The sequence below is a fragment of the Gastrolobium bilobum genome, unplaced genomic scaffold (genome assembly GCF_033153095.1).
Source record: "Gastrolobium bilobum isolate Gb01-03AN ecotype WA unplaced genomic scaffold, APGP_CSIRO_Gbil_v1 utg762, whole genome shotgun sequence".
Taxonomy (NCBI): domain Eukaryota; kingdom Viridiplantae; phylum Streptophyta; class Magnoliopsida; order Fabales; family Fabaceae; genus Gastrolobium; species Gastrolobium bilobum.
Genome location: NW_026899802.1, coordinates 56,302 through 78,609, shown reverse-complemented (window position 1 = coordinate 78,609; position 22,308 = coordinate 56,302). Strand labels below are relative to the sequence as shown.

Below are 22,308 nucleotides of genomic sequence, written 5' to 3'. Positions count from 1 at the left end.
GGAATCATAACCATACAAAGATGAAAATAAATATATTCGTTGAATCAATATAATCGTAACATCAATAGTAACACTAATTAATTATTACAATATCTTATTCACGAATATAATAACCCAATTGGCCAATTCATTATTCTATAGGCTAGCTGATGGGTTTTGAGGGCCAGCCTGCACGCACTGAACTTGCCTATGCCTCACCTCTCCCCCTTGAAAATCTTTTCAAACAGGTTTCTCATCTTTCAAACTCTACAAGTAGTTAATCAAGATCCTCCCATTGCACTGCATATATACATAATAAGATGTTATTTTTGAGTTGCAACGTTAATTTACTTTACGCAAATCGTTTTGTTTAATTTGGTCATTATCAACACTAGCCAGCCAGGGAGGGAGAGAAGGAAAAACACATGGATTTAAATTACAAGCAAGAATATTAACTTTTCAGTTATTCAGAGGGGCACAAGGACTAAGCACTAAAGCACGGTGGAACAGTGAATCACGGAGACCAAGTTCGCTAGTTGTCATCACTTCAAATAATAGTTGGGACATATTTCATTTTAGGGTCCCCAACTTCTGACGTCCCTTCACCATTAATCAAGATTGGAACGTGTATCGTGATTTTCTATGTGTTATTGTAAATATTTTCTTTTACAGTGATAGTAGGTAGAGGTGGCAAAGTGGGCGGCCCGCCCCGTCCCACCCCGCTATCAACTCGTCAAAAAATGAGTCAATCTGTCCCGCTTCGTTTGGCGGGTTAGTTCGCCAGCCCGCCAACCCGAGTCTATTTTACACTGACCCGCTTCGGTCCGTCATCAACCCGTCAAAAAATGAGCCCGCTCCGTCCTGGCCCGCTTTTGAGATGAGTTGAAAAACTCAGCCCTCCCCACCCCATTTGACGAGTTGGACGGATTGGTCCGTCGAGCCGAGCCTGTTTTGTCGAAGTATAAAAAGCCTTCATTTTATACACGTAATCTTCAAATTCCAAGGGACCTATGTTTTCATTTTCCATATTTTCACAACAGCAATTACATATGATGGATGATTATTTTTACCTCTCATTTATAATATATCTATGGGAATTGAAGGTGAAAATTTGAGTATAAAACACAAGCATAAACCAAAAAAATAAAATAAAATAAAATACTGTATCGAGTACGTTTGAGATCAATGAAAGTGTGTCCCTTTTAACTTTTTTCTATTTGATCGATGCATCACCTACTACTAGCATCATTAGCTCACCCAACGTATAAGCAGAAAGCTATCCCTCATTATGTACAAAATAATAATAAAATCTGAGGATTACACCATCCCATATAACTTGGAAATGATGCTCCCACACACCGCTGCTTCCTAATACACATACAAAAGCTTAATCGAATATTCATGGATTTGGCAAACAGCTAACAAATAAGACACCCGTCCCTAAACTACATAAATAAAAGGACGTCATATGCAATAGAATTCAAGAACAATAAAATTATGCGTAAAAAGATGTAAGGCTCATATTTAGTATAATATTCCAAATATCTAAGCATCCGTGATTTTGTTTAATGGGTGTTGTTTTTCTACTGTTATTGGAGAAAACAACACTCCTTTCTTCACATACAAGTTTTAATCTTGTTTTTTAATTATTATTTTTGACTTATGAGATCCATAAGATTATGTTTCCGCAGAAACGGAATTTTGTTTTCCTGTAAAAGGAGAAACAAATATCCTTTGCTTAATTGCATGTAACAATTTTCATCAAATAACTTTTAAATTTCTAAATGTGCCGATCTTTCTTAATTATGTATTTATATTTAATCAATAATTATGTTTATATAAAATTATTATATCACATTTTATATATATTTTTATAGTGTAAATAATTAACATTATGAACTAGAAACGTTTTAATTATTAAAACTATTATTAATAGTATGATTTTTATATAATTTATTTAATTAATTTGAAATTAATGATAGGAAAAAATTGAGTCTAAAAGGATACAATACTACAAACTCTGATACCACATTTAATAAACATCTTAACTAAAAATTATAAACATAGTTTACCCCAAATAAATTAAAAAACAATAACAAGTATATCCCTCCCTATTTGCAAAAAATATATAATAAACATATTATAGTAAGTTTGATTTTTTTTTAGTCGATATATTTTTAATAATGATTATAAAAATGTTGCCTTTTTTTTGCAAGTATTTACAAAGGAAATAGTAAAAAAAAAAAAAAAAAAAAAAAAAAAAACTTGTTTTTAAAATAATTTCTCCAATTCTTAAAAATAAAAAATGAAAAATAATTGATATTTTTATAACTGTTAATAAAAATATACTAATTATAATAGAAATAAAAAAAAAAAGCGTAACGCAGATTGTGATGTCTAACTATGATAATCACTCTCACATGCATCAAACACAAATATTTTATTGTAAACAGAAAACACACTTGTTTTATAAAATCGAAAAATCTGAAGATTGTATGCTCGCGAACTAATTAAACATCATCGAAGTATATTATAAAAAATAAAAAATAAAAAAAATCATCGAAGTATTATATACCGATTAGTTATTGCACTTAATTACTTAGCTAGTAATTTAAAACATGTACTGATTTAATCACTTTAAATGATATCTTGGTTAATTCATTATTTGTTTTCTGGGTAACGAGTTATTTTACATCACAACCATACATAGTTAATGATTTGCTGTAATAAGACCAATCTGTGGCTGGGTCGACGGTTTCTAATGCATAAAAACCAAGTATCTAAGACGTTTGCACAATTGCAGAGAGGCTCCTCGGGATTATGCTATCCATTTTGCATATCCGTGAAATCAATACAAGCTGGGACACTTGTCATAGATAGACATCTCCAGATCAAAAGAAGAAGAAAACAAAAGGAGAAAAAAAAATGAAAATGAAAAAAAAAAAATACCAAACAATGAGTAGGTGGGAGGTGAGAGTATGTGTTCGATTTTTTTCCAGTATCATTTCTGTAAGAGATTTTAAGCCTTAATCTTAGAACTCGTCTCAAATCGAACTAGTCATAAAACAATGAACCGATTAGAATATCTCAAGAATAAAATACAATAAAATTAAGCCAAGAATCAGTCGCTGTTTGGAGCTAGCTACTTTCACACTCCATCACCCCATTTTTTATTTTAAAAGAATTAGATAAGATAGATCTGAACCTTTTTTCTTTAAATGTCTTCTCAGCTTGATATGATATGGTGTTTATAATGTCACATTTGATGTAATTCAATGTTGGTGAAATAACTAAAGTAAAAAAGTGAATGATCTTTACGAGTCATAATTTAATTTTGCTTAAAAAAGTATACATTAGTAGTTAATAAACTTGAGATGCTTTAATGTTATGGTGGCATCACATCACTTAATTAACCCATATTTCATGGCGTTCTATACTCCTTTAACACATGAACATGTGGGATCCCAGATCCCCAATCCCAATCCTCTAAAAAACACTTTTCCAAGCTCGATAATAAAAATAAATAAGCAAACAAACAAACTAAAAAAGGGGATAGCGCCATATCAGTATCATATAGATTGTATAAAACAAAAGAAACAAAACTGTTCCTCGTGTCAATTAGTGCAACCAGCCATCAAAAAGGAACGAAGAAAAAGACTAATTTATAAAGTTGATATATATATATATATATATATATATATATATATATATATATATATATATACAGAAAATTTGGATATTGAATTATAAGGTCACAAAGTGAGATTAAAGTCTTCCTTATTTGGCACTCGCAGCTAACTGGATCTGCCTTTCCGTTTTATAAAGCATCATTATATGGATATATAGTGCAAAGACTTGACTTGTGATTGGGACTAACTAATGTTGCTTGTTTTGGTTGTGAGTGGGGCCGGACACATGGAATGGCGAGGACCATTAAGATACCCTTAATACAGACAACTGGCTTATAGATAAGTAGATAGTTTTGGTCTCATAAAGAGATAACACTATTATTTTTGGGGTAAGTGTTTTTGATTTGATTTGTTTACTCCCAATTTCACATTTAATTTTCGATTCCGGACCGGGATTGTTTTTTTCCCTCCCTAGCCCCTATTCCTACCCTTATATATATATATATATATATATATATATATAAAAGTATTTCTACAGTCACTTTAGATAAGGTTGTCTATAGCTATTCCATCTTTACTAAGTACGATCGGTCATACTTAGTTATAACAACAAAGCTGTTCTTTTTTTCTTTTTCCTCAAATATTGTCGGCTGACGTGGCAGAGCGAGAAAATACAATTTTAATGTACGACCGGTCGTACTTAGTGAAAAAATGATAGCTATAGACAATCTTATCTAAAGTGACTGCATAAATATTTTTCCCCCGTATATATATATATATAAAAGTTCTAGTTAACTTTCAAAATCATATCCTCCTTCCTATTAATTTCGACTACTATTCATATGCGTATAGCATGATATACCAAATCAACTTTGGCCACTAATCAAATTTGGATCCGCGTCTTTGAAAAACATTCAGGCTTAAAAGAAGGATTTTTGTCCACCCTATAATGTAAAAAAGAACTAACTTATAAGCTGTAGCTATAGGTAGGATTGTTAATTTAGTAACAAAATGCTAGTAGGGGGAGCTTCTTTGAGAATTTTTGCATGAAGATGAGATTTGAATTGATTATATACTAGTAGAATATGAATAACGGAACTAATGCAAACTGATCCCAAGAAGTAGCTGTAATTGTAACTTGAGAGACGTCATGTTACCATTTTCTAATATCCGCACGCACGCACGCCCTTTTTTTTTTTAGGTATCCTTGTAATTGTACCCCTTATTTGAACGATAGTGCGTACCTTTTTATCTTGCTTTGGATAAAAAAGTAGCTATTGAAATTTAGAATATACTTTTGTGCTTCGGGCTAAGGTTTTTGTGCCTCGGATGTTTAAAAGGCATCCAAGCAAAAGTATGGTTTTTCTTTGATTGTTGGAATAAATTATGAATAATTTTTATATATTGTAGAGTAATACATATCAAATAAAAATATTTATATAACGAAGCTAGTTCCACTGTACTTTAGGTTTGCCGTTGGTTTATTCATTTTACTATTAAAATTACTGTAATAATAAACTAATTATATTTTTAAAAAAGAAAAAAGGTTCAAATATTGAAGGTGATATTTATAAAAATTATCTAATCGTATTGCTTCATATTTAAAAGAAATTAATTTTATATTCAAAGAATTATGACATATTATGAGAAACGGAAAAAGAATAAATTACTGTTAAAATTTACACAAAACTCGTGTATTTATAAAAGATGGTACAATAATAAACTATATGGCTGTTTATTTTTATGTTATAAATGATAAATACTACATTCATATAATATAAAATTATTAATGAGATTTTATTTAATAATTTTAAATTTTAGGCTGAAATAATCTTTATATAATATCAGAATCTCTGTAATCAAATGATCTCGAGTTCAATCCTTATTGTCTCTTATTTTATTAATAAATAATTAAATAATATGAAAAAAATTAGCATAAATAGACGGGAGTTGTGCATTGTTTACTCTTTTAAGTCAATATATTTTTATATGAATGTACAATATAATATAAAGAAGAAGGTTATATGTACAATTTATTTTTGTTTACAATCTCTTACAATTATATATTAATCGTTGATTTCCGCTAAGTAATCATTTATTGTGAATTAATAATTAATTACTAAGGATGATTTGTGAAAAAATAACAGTTGATTGGCGAAAATTAAGTTAAGATATGATTGTAAGAAGTTGTACACGAAAATAGGTTAAAGTATAATCTTCTTCTAATATAAATTATTAATTATGATATAAATATCCATTTTTATTTTTATTTTATTTTTGAAAGTTTTATATAACAGTTTCCGGATGTTAAAATTTAAATTACAATTAAAAGAGCTTTGAAAATATTGTGAATCACATCTGCTGAGAGATTTTTTTGGTTGTACAAAAAGAAAACTGAAAAAGTAAATGAAATGGAAAAAAGGTACCATGTGCCAAGTTAACTTGCGTACAATTTGTGTTTTCCTTTCCACAAGGCACATAACTACAGCCTAAGCAAAATCTGAAGGGCCAAAAGGTAGACCTCGAAGACAGGAAAGAAAGAAAGAAAAGATTATTAAGTGGGAAGCGTGGGAAGTGGAAGAACGAGCCGCATGTGAAACTGGGCTCAAATGAAAGAAACCGAAAAAGGATAGGTGCCGTGGAAAGTAGTTAAATCTTATTAATGTTAATCTTATATGCCAATTCTATATAAAGCTTATTATTTTTATAGATAGTACCTAAGTTTTCTTTTTATTGCTATTGGTTAATTTTATGAAATGTAAGTTGGAGTCACTGTCAGAGGCCTGGGCTCACCTCAAGGATGCCAGGAACCAGCTACCCATGACCCAATAGTACCCAAATACCACCCTAGGCCTTGCCTCTTCTACTTCATCACTTATAATATGTGTGCGCTACCACGTGCCTAAATCTCGATTAATTACAAAACTATTTTAAATATTTAAATATATAACATTTCTTTTTTCATTACATTAAGATATTCTCATTTAAATTTGTGCTCAAATTGAAATTAAGTTTAAGTAATTTTTTCCTCTATAAAAGAATTTAAAATGAAGTGATTTTTCTTTTTCAATTTAATTTAAAGTTAAGGTAAATACTTTATATTAGCAAGAATTTATATTAAGATCATAATTTTTTTTTATAAAGAATTTTTAAATTTAAACTTAAGTCATGTAATTATCATGGTTAATTAATGAGTTAACTCACATTGTTAGTTTAAGTAGTAGAATTAAGATAATTGAAATTGATCTTAAAACACACCACAAATTTAAAATTATTTATAATTTCAGGAGCTTGTTGCGATTCAAATGAGAATTATATAAGTGCAAAAAGACTCATAAATTTACATTATTAAGATTTTGAGTTAAAATGTAATATCGATCTATTCATTGTAACTTGTCATTTGGCGATGAAAGAATCCTTTGCTAATAATTTTGAGCTCTCCTGCACCATTCTCAACAAACCCAAATAATTAAAGTTAAAAGTTAGGATCTGGATCCTCTAATGTGAAAATTCACATGACCATGTAATGTGGGGAATCATAACCATACAAAGGTGGATCAACGGTAAAAAAGGAGGAGAGAGAAAAAATGATAAAATAAGTAGTTACGAAATCATAACCGTTGATTTACCTTTGTATGGTTGTGATCTTCCCACATGACCATATCATGTTTTTTTGGCACATTAGAGGATCCATTTCCTAAAAGTTAACCTTCTTAACCATCAAACCACCATTTCAGTTAAATATATATAATACTAAGGGCTTTATTAGTCTTCTTTTACATAAGATAGTTATCTTATATTGTAGAGAGAAAATAGGTAGGTCCCATCATTACAAGAAAAAAGAAAAAAAAAAGAAAAAGGTGGGGTACGAAAATCGAAGTGAGAGAACATGAGAGAAGTTGTCTTATGTGAAATGAGAATAATATTTCCCTAATACTAAATACGATATCCATGTGACTTCAAGTCTCCATTTAAACATTGGAACTTTATTTAAGATACTCATAGTCAACAATACATACGGAGTTGCGGTTTAGAGTTGGGGTTTAGTTTTACATGAAATAGTCACATGTATAATTAGTGTTATTAAACTCGACCCAGGAATCGACCCGGTCGAGGTACTGAGTCACTGGTCAGACCGGTTGACCAAGATATATATAGATATATAAAAGTATATATAAATATGAATATATAAATTCAATTATATTCTCCATATCTAAAATGAATTAAACAAGATTCACTAAATAAGCTCAAAAACATGAAGCATAAATAAATAAAAAATGTACGCTATTACTATGTCAATTTAAATTGCAACTCAGAATCCCCATAAGCATACCTCTCAATGACATTGAGCTCATATTTTTCAAATTCAACTACATTAAAATGACATATGTCACATTCTCTTAATTTATTATTCCGTAAATTGCTTTAGTATTGGAAGTTGAAATTCGAGGTCATTGTAGAAGAGTATACTAGCAAATAAAATTACATAAAGATTTTAAAATGAGTTCTACGTTTTTTCTGACATGATGAAACAATTTTGATTTTTTTAAATGCATGACCCAACCGGCTCACCAGGTCACTGGGTTTGACCGATTTTGTTCGGATCGATGCATGACCGGTCTAATGCTTGACCCGAACCGGTCCGATAACCGGGTCGCCAGGTTCCGGGTCAACCCGGCCGGGTCGGGCCTAGTTTTACAACAGTGTATATAATTACAGAGAATTAGTTCGCTTAATTTGTTAAAAAAAATAGCTAACACAATATAAAATATATTTTATTTAATTAATCCCTTTATATATATATATATATATATAACAATTAATATTTCTCATGTTATAAGAGATAATTTATTCTCCTACACATACATAAAAAAATGTGAGATCCATGTAGGGCTATACGAAGAGGAGAGAAAAAGAAAACATTAGCTCTACACACTTTTATGTGTGTAAGAGAAAAAATCATATCCTACAACATAAGAAACATCAATCTCTGTGTGTGTGTGTGATAGTATGCTTTAATATCGGTGTCAAACTTTGAAATTTGAAACCAAATCCTAATCGCTGATTTCCGTCAATCAATGATTATCATTTATTGGAAATCAAACTTATTAATTAATCATTTATTCCCAATAAATGATAACAGTTGATTGACAAAAATCAACAGTTATGATTTTGTATCAAAAGTTTGATATAGGGGTGTTCATCAACCGATCCAAACCAATTCAAACTGTGGTGACCGAACCGAAAAATCGAAAAAAAACCGCAAAATTTAATTGGATTGGATCGATTTTTGGATGAGTTGTTAAAAATTGACCCAATCCAAATCGATCCAATTATCCCCAACCTTACCATCTACTTACTTGAGCCTTTCCCCAATCATAATCAAAAAATCATATAGCAACATTCTAAATCCAGGACTCATTAACCCATCACGTTGAAGAAAGTGAGTTGTGCTTAATCTATGTTATGCTTTTTTTGTTGCTAAGAAACATAATATATTTTTAGGGTAAAGAATTTCTCCAGTCACCGGAGATAAAGTTACCTCAAGTGAACTCAAAACGATGTCGTTTTGGGGCAGAAAACAAGGTATTTTTGTAATTATAATATATTGCAGGGTTATATTAGTCTTTGTCATTATAATTTTTTAATCTTATAACCCAAAACGACGTAGTTTTCAGCTAACTGGAGATAACTTTATCTCCAGTGACTGGATAAATACTTTTCACATATTTTTATTACATAGGTTATTGTTGTACAACAGCTCCTCTATAGGATGAAAATTTTGATTATTTCGTATCTCAAGCAACCATATTATAATTTTTTTTGTTGAAAGTAAAAGATGATAATATATCTTTTTGTCGTACAATGCTTCTAGATTGCACAATAATCATCATACAAACTTTACAAAGCTGATACATATAAAAGATATGTTATTTGCCAAATAACCATCATTAAAATCTTAAGCTTTTAAAAAAATTGACAACCGATCCAATCCATACTGAATAAATTGGATTGGATCGGATCAGATTTGAAAAAAATTCAAACCAAATGGATGATTACATGATTAAACTGAAGGTATTAGATCAAATGATTTTTACTTTCAAAATCGATCTAATCCAGACCGCGAACACCCTAGGTAAAATAGGAGTAGGCACAATAACCTATCCCTATATGTATATATATATAGAAGATATACTTACCGCAAAAAAAAGTTTACAACTCTTACAACCAATTTAATCACCATTGATTTCGGTCAATCTAACGGTTATAATTTATTGGAAATTAATAAATATGACAAAATAAATGTTATTAATTTCCAATAAACTATAATCGTTAGATTAACGGAAATCAACGGTGATTAAATTGGTTGTAAGAATTGTAAACTTTTTTGATAATAAGTGAATCTGTTCCCATATATATATATATATATATATATATGAGATAATTAGAAGATGCTAGATTATCAAATATCATATGTTCATGTCATGCCTTGAAATATGATGGCAGAATAATATACATTATACTTATATAATTTTATTGTAAAAATTAGTTTGCAACAAATAAAATTATTTGGTGAAACTTCAAAACCAGATTATTTTGAGATTTGGGAGAAAAAATAAGTGCATTTGAGAATTTTACTTTTTTATTGTAATATAAATTTTTTCAAAGTATCATTTAATCAAACTCATAATAACCTCATTATGAGTTATAAGAGATAATTTTAACTCCTATTACAAGAGAAATGTAAAAATATGTAAATGATAATTCTATCATTACTAAGTTGTTTCTAAAACATTTATTGCAAAAAAAAAAAAAAAAAAAAATTTATTTGTGTTACAACTTACAAGTCCCACATTGTTTGCCTATACAACTATTGTGCGGTTTATAAGGTCGTGAGCATTCCCACCCTTCAGGTATTTTTTGAGGTGATGACCTCAAGGTCCGTAATAATTAGTACTTTCATTGAGATTTGAGGCCATAAAAAAAGCTACTTATAGGCTGGATTAATATGGTAACCTTAAGATCTGTAATAATTTGTAAACTTTACTTTGTTTGAGATTTAGAGTGTGGTAATTTTTCTTCTTCAAATTTAAAAATAAAAATAAAAATTGTACAATATGCAAAAATTACAATGAGAATCAAGTTTTGAAACACTGTATATAAGTATTTTTTAAATTACAATGAGAACAAAATGGGCCATCAAGATTAGTTTATTTCTGTCTTTTTTCCTCCAGATATTTTAAAACACTATAAAACAATTATTTAGTACAGAAACACAAGAAAAATGAAAGTGTTCGATCATAATAATTCATGTACGCATTTTAGAAGATATAGTTGTAATAATTCATAGTATATCATTAGAAAAGTGTGCTATATTTAATCATTAATCTTTAATGAAAAGTCGATTATGATATTTTCATTTCACATTTCCTAAATTTTTGGTACAACATAATCATCACGATTCTAACACATTGAGTCACATTTCAATGCGAAGGACATATGATTAAAAATAGCAGTAAAATCTAAAATGAGTGTTTTCTGGGGTAAAATAGAAAACACAATGGAAGAAATTGGAAGATGAAAATTTCATGATTACGCGGTAAATAGCATTTATAACGCGCCTCAGTTTCCCACTCATCCTCGTCAACTGCCACCCTGTCTCCTTTTTCCTTCAAGCTAGAGTGTTCTCTTTCACAGTTCACACCCCCACGATATTTTACCGATAATTTGACACCCTCATTGACTCACGAAAACCCCCCCTCTCGGTGCATCTAAAGGAGTCACGACTCACGAAATAGAACGTCAAATCGCAACAAACGGAAGCTGGGTTTCTTCACTTATATGTCCGGGGTTTTGGGTTTGTTAATGAGGTAAATGTCATTTAGGAGAGAGATAGATACCAAAAATAAAAATTACAAAAATTATTTTGTATGAAATAACGTAATTTTATGTCATTTAAAGTGACAAACAGTGTTTCCATACCGCTTTTGTCTCAATTTTCAACCTTTAAAATCACTAATTTTAATTTAATTACTACTCTGCCACACCCCTTACTCTCTATATATATCGCCATCTACAAATGTTCCTTACTCAAACAAATTTTTATTCACTTACAAGCAAAACCTCCTTTTAAAATAAAAATAAAAAATAAAATAAAACCCTTACATTTTTTAATAAACTAATTGTTATATATTTAATCAATGAATCTTCGTCATTCCACTCCTCTTGTTATTAATTAATCCTCCTCCTTCGATCTACTTCTTTCTCAGTTTCAGAGCTCCTCATCACTCCAAGCTACCTTTTTTTTAAGAACCCTAAATCATTCACCTCATGCCATTTTCAATGCAGCTTCTGTTCCAATGAAGAAGTGAACTACGAAAAGAAGAAAGCAAAAGACAAGTAAAAAAAAAAGGATTTTTGGCGATTAGAAGTGAAGAATGCGAGTGAAGGAAATGCACCCCTTGTGCTGCATCTCCCTGGAGAGTCCCGGGATCGGGAGCCACTCGCCGGAGCCAGACGCGGCGGCGCTGTCCAGAACCAGGAGCCTTCCGGCGAGTTTTGCGGCGGGTGGATCTGACGGAAGTTTGCATCGGGGATCGGAGACCACGGTGGCCGGCGTGCTCTACAAGTGGACCAATTTCGGCAAGGGCTGGAGATCCCGGTGGTTCCTTCTGCGCAATGGCGTCCTTTCTTACTCCAAGATCCGGTGGCCGGAGAATCTCAATCTGCTGACCCCCGTCGACGACGTTCGCCTGATCGGAGAAGTATCCGCCAACCGCCTCGCCAGGATGGACAGAGACGGCGGCGGCAATAATCGCCGGAAGAACCACAAACCTCCTCTTTCTTCTTCTTCTTCTTCTTCTTCCGGCGTGGTCCATCTCAAGGTAAACACTAACTACGTACAATTCTTCTCCTTCTTCTCATTATTCATTTTTATTTATTTATTTATTTTAATTATGGAAAATTAAGAAAGGTTCATCTTTGATGGTAGTGGTGGTGATGATCTGAATCACCCGTTATACTGTGGGTCAGGTCTTGGTCTTGCTTTGGCAGTGTCGTGGTCACCATTTTGGCGCTACCTCACTGCAACTTTCCTGTAGAGGCAACGTTTTTTTATTTCAAAATAATCACCATGTTATTTATTTTATTTTTATTTTTATCTTTTTTTGTTTTAAAATTTTACCATAGTGTAATTACTAACGCAATGCAAAGATTTGATTGATTTCCTCGGCCATGAAAATTATCAACAATGATTCGGATTTAGATTGTTCTTTTGCCAGTGGAAAAGGGGTGAGAGAAAATCGCAACAAGGCTTTGATGACCGAGCAGCAATGTCGAAACCCGTGGGTTTCTACTATGATTCGCTTCCCCCCTCTTCGTTTCTCAATGCTCATGTTTTTCTCTCTCATCTGGGTTTCGTGGTTTCAATTTCAAAATTGCAACTTTTTTAATTCCTGTTTTACAGTTTTAACTGGTTGTTAATGTTTAGTGGGTCACATCAACAGGTGACCGTGAAGGGGGAGGGTGGGGATAGCCTACAATTAGCCCTATGGTATTAAGTTGCGGTCACATCATCCCTCTCTGCCTTCCCTTCTTCGGCATTGGTTGGAATGTATTTCTCATTTCTTTCTTAATAGCCTCACCCTCACCATTCAAATTTGCTTCTTCCTCACACCAACGCTATTTTTTTTTTTTCTGAAAATCCAACCTTAATGTCTTGCCATTTAAGCCTAAAAAAGTGCATGCCTAAGCATACTGACGGTGGTGGCGTATTTTATTGGCTTATTGTTTTCGCTTTTCAATAACGGCAACAGAAGACTTGAAGTTGAAGGCGTTACATTCTAGAGCAGAATAAACAAATATTAACAGTGCGGTGATCTAATTAGGGATCTTGGAGTGTGAGTTTGAGCTTCATTGTAAATTGTAATTCCTCGACGTTACTTCAAAGCAACCTTATAAAATGAGAAGTTTTTTTTTTTTTTTTTCAGTTTTTTTAATATAGAAATAGAAAAGTGAAAACATATGTAAAGGCCCCTCTTTTGTCTTGGTCAGAGAAATATATAATATATATTATATATACGTGGGACTTGGTAGCATGGTGGTGGGGTACCATCCAGTTCAATATATATATATATTTTCTTTTATAATATTGTTTTTTTTTTTACATCTTTCACTTCTATTCCGAATCATTCAAGTCTAGTAATAGTAGGCGTCATTCCATGATGTATAACTTTGTTTTCTCAAGGTGTGGGCTCTCTTCCCCACTTGTGCTCCTTGTGGGGACATGTTCAATAATCTTCACACGCACTTCTGGTAGTTTATACTTATAGTTGCTGCAGCTAGTGTTTCATTTTACTCTAAACTTTCTTATGAATAAAAAACTCAATTTGTCACGTCATTAGTATTTTACCGGCTTCCTGTTATAAACCAGGTATATTCTTTTTTTTTCTTTATTTAACATTGGTGCTTCTTCTTCTTCATTGATTTCAAATTAAAGTGACCTTATCTGAATGTTAAGCAGATCTCGTCATTTAGAGAGAGCAAGTCAGACGATAAACGGTTCTATATATTTACAGCAACAAAGACTCTCCATTTGAGAACTGATTCAAGGAAAGACCGTGTGGCTTGGATACAAGCTTTGGTGTCAACCCGTGGCTTGTATCTACTTCCACCACTCAGTGATCATCTTCCACTTGCACCGAATCATATATCTCTATCAACTGAGAGGCTTAAGAAACGCTTGCTTGAAGAGGGTAGCAGTGAGAGCTTTGTAAAGGAGTGCGAGCAAATCGTGCTCGCTGAGTTCTCCGAATTACAAGGGCAACTTAAAATCCTGTGTCAAGAACGATCAACTTTACTTGATACAATTAGGCAGTTGGAGGTAATTTCTTAACTTGTTTGTATGCTTAATCTTTGGAATACCACTGACAATTTAGCTAAAAACACGATCACTTTTTAGTTTACTCCTCACACACGACTTCTCCACTTCAAATTTGGTGGAATAGAGCATGTAGATTCTCTAAATTATGAATTAGGCTACAATAAAATGAGTTCATCAAGTGATTTGTTTTCTAAAGTAATTTTTTTTTTTTTTAATGATGGGTGAGAACTTGGGTGTCACAGTAGTGAGCCAGTTTGACAATTATTTATAATATTCTTAACGTTTCTTGTCAGACATATGCTTTGTGTCATTCCTCTTTTTTTTTTAAGTGATGAGACATTTTTTTTACTTTTTTTTCTAAAGCTTCAGTTTTCACTGCTTTAAAGATACGGTTTGTAATATTTCCAACTTTGTTTTGGCTCCCCAAAATTAATGCCAATTTGACTAACAACTTAACGGTGATTTTTTCTTCTTCTAAATTATATGTAAAATTTCTTGTCATGGTTCTATTCTATCAAATGCTAAAAGTTGTATAAAATCCTTTTTTTTGGGTCTTGCCCAATTCGTATAATTCTACCCTGGAGATTGGAGATAGATTTCCATATTCTCAATTGATGTATTTTCTTTAAATTACTGGTGCGTGTGCTATTTTTTCCTGAACTGCTGCTTATTATTTTGAATTTACTGTATTGGTACATTATTACATTGTTGTACTTCGAAGTTTGTAAAACACATGGATATATATTTGCTCTAGCTTCGTATGATGAGACAAGCTACTAATCTATTGGTGCAACTTAAATGAAAATGGTATTGTTTTGATAGAAAGTAGAAACTAGAACTAGGTCAAATTGCATATGTTAGATGACATGATATGTTTGGTTCATTTGGTCATGCATTTTGGCTGATCTCAGATCTGTTGGTTTTTCTGAAATTCATATCACCAGTGACTTCGTTTGATGGTATTACTTTTTTTCTGACACCTTCCCCCACCCAAAGATTGTATTTCATGATACTAATAATTGATTAACACTTGTCATCCGCCCCCCCCCGCGGGGTCATATTTTATTCTTTTATTCTACTATGTTTTCAGTATGCTGATTTCTGCATGCCAACATGTGCTTAGTTTCTAGATGTGGAAGCTTTTGTTCCTGTATATATATTCAACTTACTAAAGTAATCTTTCATTATTGATCATGAACAGGCAGCTAATATCGAACCTGAGGCCTCTGCCTTGCATGATGGTGAATACCAATTAACAAAGAATGAATTTTCAAATCTAGGACGTGGAAAATATAGTGGTACCACTTTATATGTTACTTATATGCTTCTCATTATAATTTATACATATGCTGTGACTTTTCTTTTTCTTATTTGATGTAATAAGCATGTGCTTGTATTCAGAATCTTTGTTGTCTTATATACTCTTATATGAACTGGAAGATTATTGCTGACATCATATGGTTTGCACAAACTCTTTTGAATTATAGAAAGCATTTTGCTAACTGTGACTAAAACACGAGCCTGTATATTTCTATTTTCTAAGCTCTATAGTTTGAAATCCACCTCTTACGAGCATTTTACAAGCATCTTCTTTCTGTTGTTGTCTCTAATCTCTAAAGATTTTTTTAAATTATCTTTTAAATTCAAATTTGCATGAAATTATTATTTCAAAAGTCCACAATTGATGGGTTATGAGTGCTTATGCGTTGTATGTTTTGGCTAGATTAATATTTGATGGACCTGGTTCGATTCCCTATCCTTGTTGGCCTCTTTTGTTAATTTCTAGTTTACTTGTAAGGGAATTCAATATTAATAATATAGTTCAATAATATGTTCACGTACAAACCCAAAAGGTGAAAGCGTATTATTTGGATCCATATCAGTTGGAGCCGAATAATTTGTATTATCTCTAAGGTTTTCCCAAAACTAGAGGTAATTTTGTTGAGTATTTCAAATCTGATGTCTAAACCCTTTTTGCTCAAACCCATAACCTCCAACATGAAGTTGAGGTATATAGTTTACTCAAATTTTGGTTCATTTAGGCAGAAAAAGAAAACTTCAAAAACGTGCCATGTTCATTGATGTCTCCACTTTGGATATTGTAACGATCATATCATTCATACGTACTGATTGCTGTCTGTATGCATGAAATTCCATTTTGTCTTCTGAAAACTGCGGAATTTTATCTCTCAGTAAATTTGTTTACAATGAACCTGTCTGCAACCTTTGATATATATGATCTAATCCTTTCCGTATGTAGTATTATTTTTCACATGTACTTTTGGTTTTCAGAGTGCAGCACAACAGAATCATCAGATGATGTTGAGAAACAGGAAATGGAGGAAGTGTCAGAAGAAGATGAAATCTCATATTATGATACTAGAGAGGATTTTACAGAACCTGGTTTTAGGTGTGGGTCAACAGGAGCTCTAGTTCAAGTGAACATGTCTGGGGAAGCTACCACACAGTGCAATGATATGGAGAACACTCATGTTGAGAAGACGATTCATGATTATGGGTACCCTCAGATAGCAAGGCGAAGAAAGCTTCCAGATCCTGTTGAGAAAGAGAAGGGTGTTAGTCTTTGGTCAATGATCAAAGACAATGTGGGCAAAGACCTCACACGAGTTTGTCTACCGGTATACTTTAATGAACCTATATCATCCCTTCAGAAATGTTTTGAGGACTTGGAGTACTCTTATCTTCTTGATCGAGCTTATGAGTATGGAAAATCAGTAAGATATATAACTTGCTCTTGATTGTGCCATTATCTTCTCTCGCAGTTTAAACAAAACAAATTTCAAACTAGTTTTGGCAGATGATTTTTACTGTCCATCTGGTAAATGAATTTTCCCTTAGGATGTCTTTTGTCTCGATACTTACAGTGTTGAATGGAATGTATCTATTGTCCTTAGTCCACATGTTGTGGCAACATATAATACGTCAAAAATGACATTATTTAATGCTATTGAATGTGACAATTTTAACGCTTTGAATTTTATTTTCAGGGAAACAGTCTCCTTCGGGCACTGAATGTTGCTGCCTTTGCAGTTTCTGGATATGCATCATCTGAAGGTCGTCATTGTAAACCCTTTAATCCTTTGTTAGGGGAAACTTACGAAGCTGATTATCCTGACAAAGGAATTCGCTTCTTTTCTGAGAAGGTTTGTACCGTATGATTCAATGTTGCAGAGTTTTGGCTGGGATATAGGCTGTTTTGCAGCAGTGTATTTAACTTGGGCTAAGAAGTGCTACCATGAATAGCTTGTGTTCAGTTTTGGTTTGGATATCTATAACTCAACCTTCACCTCATAAATGATTGTGAAATTTCCAACAAGTTTACTTTCGTAAGACATTTTTCAGTTCCACATTTAAAAAAAGAAAGAAAAGAAAGAAAGAAAAATGTTAACTTAGATTGAGAAGTGGGACGAAAGTAAAGAGGATACCGTTCTAATTGGGCTTAGGCATGCAACAATTAACCTGCCAATATATGATGTTTTCTCACAGCAATTATCTTTGAAACAGGTAAGTCACCATCCCACTGTCGTTGCCTGCCACTGTCAAGGTAGAGGATGGAAGTTTTGGGCTGACAGTAACATTCGTTCAAAGTTTTGGGGAAGGTCAATTCAGCTTGATCCAGTGGGAGTTCTTACCCTAGAGTTTGATGATGGTGAAATATTTCAGTGGAACAAGGTGTAAATCGTGAAATGACTCTGTTTACTTGTGTATATACTGCCCAATTGTTCTAGTGATTTGGCTTCTAAGTTTCATCTTATATAACACATATAAATTATCGTCATAATCGTTGTTGTTTCTCCAATAGGTCACGACTACAATTTATAATCTTATCCTCGGCAAAATATATTGTGATCATCATGGGAACATGGACATCCGTGGTAATCGTCAATATTCATGCAGACTCAAGTTCAAAGAGCAGACGATTCTTGACCGAAATCCTCACCAGGTAAGGGTGTTCTATTAGTATTTAGTAACAACTTACTGCTTTATCCTTCGGAGCCTGATCTATTACTTCTAGTTTATTTCATAACCTAGCTTGTCCTTTAGTTTAGGTTGGTTGGCCTGCTTTATTAACTTTCTTTGAGTCCTTTGGCTGCATGTGGCCGACTCCAAATTTCTCGTGAGAATTCAAGTGAGTAATGAAGTCCTACATTGATTAAAAGTTGAGTAAGCAAGGAACATATAAATAGAAGGGTCTATAAACCTAAAACCTTAATATTTTAAGTTGAGATGTGATGTCGAGCTTATTTATTGTAATGGATTGCTTATCACTTAGTCCATTGGTGGTGGTCCTCTGGCCAAGTGCTCTAGGCCATCTCACAATTTCCAAAGGAACATTATCTTCTATGTCCCTTTTACCTAACATCATGTTCAATAACGTGTGTCCTATTTGTCTAATTAGGTGCATGGATTTGTTGAAGATGTAAGGGGGAGAAAAGTTGCCACATTATTTGGCAAGTGGGATGACAGCATGTATTATGTTAATGGTGATGTGAATGTCAGGCCAAAAGATTTCACTTCGTCAGATGCAACCTTATTGTGGAAAAGGACTAAGCCACCTTCAAATCTCACTCGGTACAATTTGACATCATTTGCCATCACACTGAATGAGCTTACTCCAGGACTAAAGGTATAATGATGAATTAAATCATCATTTGATATGCGTTTTCCTTTTTCTTCTTATGCATCTCTAATTGTTTGTTATAGCCTTTTCTGATCCCGGGTGTTTGATCACGGATTAAAGGAGAAGCTTCCGCCCACGGATTCCAGGCTGAGACCAGATCAGCGGCACCTAGAGAATGGGGAATACGAGAAGGCTAATATGGAGAAACAAAGGTTGGAAAAGAGGCAAAGGATGGTATGTTTGAAAACTCTTTCATGTTTTGTACAAGAAGCATGTATTCTATCTTTTCTTTTCCCTCTTGTTGTATTTGGAGTCCATGTTTGACCAGGTACATGTGAGTGGTGAATTTCTGAACTGTTGTACGCTAAACTTAATATTTATTTTTATAACTCTCATGTTTGAAGGCACTTGTTTGATGATTAATTTATGTACCCTGCCCTCAATGATACATGAGTTAGTGAAAGTGATCATTCATAATTAAACTATCACCTATAAAGCTTGGTTCATGGTTTAATTCTGAGATACATTTATGCAATTTTTTTTTTTTTTGAGTCTCTAGTGTAAGCTAATTTTGACCTTATTTTTGTGCATTAGCTGACCTCCAATTAGTATCAAACTAATGTTCTTATATTTGTATATTCTGATTCATCTGTTGTACTTGTATTCATAGCCTTAATACAGGATACTCAACAACTGCATATTTTATGAATGTCGCAGATTTCACTATTTTGTTGAAAAAAGTTTTTCCTATTATACCGATGGCTGATGATGGTCGTGATTCCTTTAATGTCTTTAACCTATAGTTTGATCATCATCATGCTTTTCATACAGTCAAGGAAACTACAAGAAAATGGTTGGGAGCCTAGGTGGTTCCACAAAGAAGGTGAAAATGGAACATTTCGATATATTGGTGGGTATTGGGAAGCGAGAGGTCTAGGAAGATGGGATGGATGCCCAAATATATTTGGTGAATTTCATGAAAGCTTGGTTGATTCTTGAGGTGCATCTTGATTTTAAGTTCAGGTAACGTTTATGTCGTTCCAAAAATAATAATAAATGTTTGATACTTGTAACCCAAGTCTTATGGCAATGACATGCTAATACTGTTGCAGATGATGACAATGAATAGAAATTAGTTTGTGGCGGGTTTATCTCTTGCATGGCGGCAACTTGTTTTACTTAATGGACGGGAGAAGAGTAGCCTTTTGGAACCTTTGAAAATGAGACCCTTTGCTGTTCTTATTGGACAGGTTTGTGTATTGCCCATGTGTTTGCATCATAGCAAAAACAATGGGAAGGAGTAGCAAAAATAACTTCAATCGGTTCTATCTGAAAGTTGCTTTGTGATTTAAATGACTTCAATCGCCTATGGCTGGTAAAGTTGTAATTCTATTGACCTAATGGAACATCATTGCACGTACACGGCACTGTAGAGAGCTGTGGTCCACTGAGAATCTCAAACTGAGGCTGTCACTTCATCTAGATGAGCAAAGAATTCAGCCTAACAACAGAGATTAGGGTGTCCTGTTAGATTGCCATAATCTTTCTTATTTTTTATTTTTTATTTTGTTAGTATGTAATTATTTGGATTTTGGGGTATTAGCTTATGTAAGATTCTCTCCCTTTATCCCGAGATAACTAGTGATTTGGCCGAAAGGCTATCGATTGATTACATTTGTTTGCATTTCCTAATAAAATAAATACGAGGTGTGTTATCTCATTTGAAGTGTGCCCCTACTTTATTTAATGCATTAAGCTTTGATACAAGATATTCCGGGGAGGGTGACCAAAGTGTCACGTTTGGACAAAAAATTTATCAGACTGCCACGTCAACAGTAAATTTTGTCAAAATGTCACGCGGCATAATTCGCTACACAGTGTAGCGAATTATGTATGCAAGTAATTCGCTACACAGTGTAGCAAAATATGTCACGTCAGAACGCACAAAACCAAAAATACCACATGTCAAATTTTGCAAAATTCGCTACATAGGGTAGCGAATTTTGCAAAATTTGACATGTGGCATTTTTTGTTCTGACGTGGCATATTTCGTTACACTGTGTAGCGAATTACTTGCATACATAATTCGCTACACTGTATAGCGAATTATGCCGCGTGACATTTTGACAAAATTTATTGTTGGCGTGACAGTCTGGTAATTATTTTGTCCAAACGTGACAAAATGATTATTCCCCTCGAAACTGACACAGTGACAGTAGTATAACAGCTCCTTGTTGGTAAGTACGAGAACGGGGCTATAAAGTATAAACTCAGATTGGGAGTTCTCACATGTACAAGTGATTATACGATGATTATGTTATTTGATCATAATTATTTGTTTAAAAATTATATTTTTTTTCCTTATTTACCTCATCATTAATGAATGGATCAATGAGTGATTATGATCAAATAACATGATTACTTTTTCACCTGAAAGGATCTAAATCCACTCAAACATGATTGGATTCTTTCATGTGAAAAAATAGTTATGTGATCATGTTATTTGATCACAATCATTCATTTAAAAATCATATATTTTATCTCTCTTACCTCATCATCAATGAATAATTGTGATCAAATAACATGATCACTTTTTCAATAAGAAGAAAATTCACTCAAATAAATGTGAATATTCTCATGTGAAAAATTCTTGAAATCTTAAATCAAAGTGAATCTTCGAACACATGTAACCTGCAAAAAATGAACCCAAATTGCAATGAGTTATACATAAACAACATTACATACAACATGTACAAAATTCATGTAAATAGGTTACCTAGTTTCATCAGCGTTTTCTTCAGTTCCACGTCCCTAAACTTAGTGTTGAAGTTGCTTCCAATGTACGAAGACAAAACACGTGATACGCAAATGGAGGCTGCCAACCGACATGATCCTTCACAGCCCTGATGATGCTGGGGTGACGATCAGATATTAGACAGATACCATGCCTACGTGTGACATGGAAACGCATCTGGCTAAGAAACCACAACCAATCATCCAATCTCTCACCCGGTGGAACAATGGCAAACGCAATAGGCAGAATGAATCCATCACCATCCTGTGACGTAGCAATCAAGAGGGTACCTTTGTATTTCCCGTACAGGTGCGTGCATCAATTTGGATTATGGGTTTACAATATTTGAAAGCCTCAATGCACTGGTGAAAAGTCCAAAATA

General features: G+C 33.0%; 1 protein-coding gene across 1 annotated transcript; it reads left to right on the top strand.

Annotated features, from left to right (window-relative positions):
* Nucleotides 1–12,046: 12,046 nt before the first annotated feature.
* Nucleotides 12,047–20,833, top strand: LOC133293624 (oxysterol-binding protein-related protein 2A-like). The gene is made up of 11 exons (XM_061492210.1): nucleotides 12,047–12,493; nucleotides 14,131–14,490; nucleotides 15,692–15,788; nucleotides 16,783–17,225; nucleotides 17,499–17,654; nucleotides 18,016–18,183; nucleotides 18,314–18,454; nucleotides 18,911–19,138; nucleotides 19,253–19,366; nucleotides 19,964–20,155; nucleotides 20,245–20,833. Exons 1-10 carry the CDS (start codon nucleotides 12,047–12,049, stop codon nucleotides 20,129–20,131), a joined length of 2,322 nt encoding a protein of 773 aa, XP_061348194.1. The 3' UTR covers nucleotides 20,132–20,155; nucleotides 20,245–20,833.
* Nucleotides 20,834–22,308: the final 1,475 nt, after the last annotated feature.

What these genes read in the sequence shown, in the direction of transcription:
- LOC133293624 (XM_061492210.1), top strand. Translation starts at nt 12,047, where the DNA reads ATGCGAGTGAAGGAAATGCACCCCTTGTGCTGCATCTCCCTGGAGAGT. An exon ending in TTCGCTTCTTTTCTGAGAAG is followed by an intron (nt 17,655 to 18,015) that starts GTTTGTACCGTA and finishes TCTTTGAAACAG; the next exon opens with GTAAGTCACCATCCCACTGT. An exon ending in TTGACCGAAATCCTCACCAG is followed by an intron (nt 18,455 to 18,910) that starts GTAAGGGTGTTC and finishes TTGTCTAATTAG; the next exon opens with GTGCATGGATTTGTTGAAGA.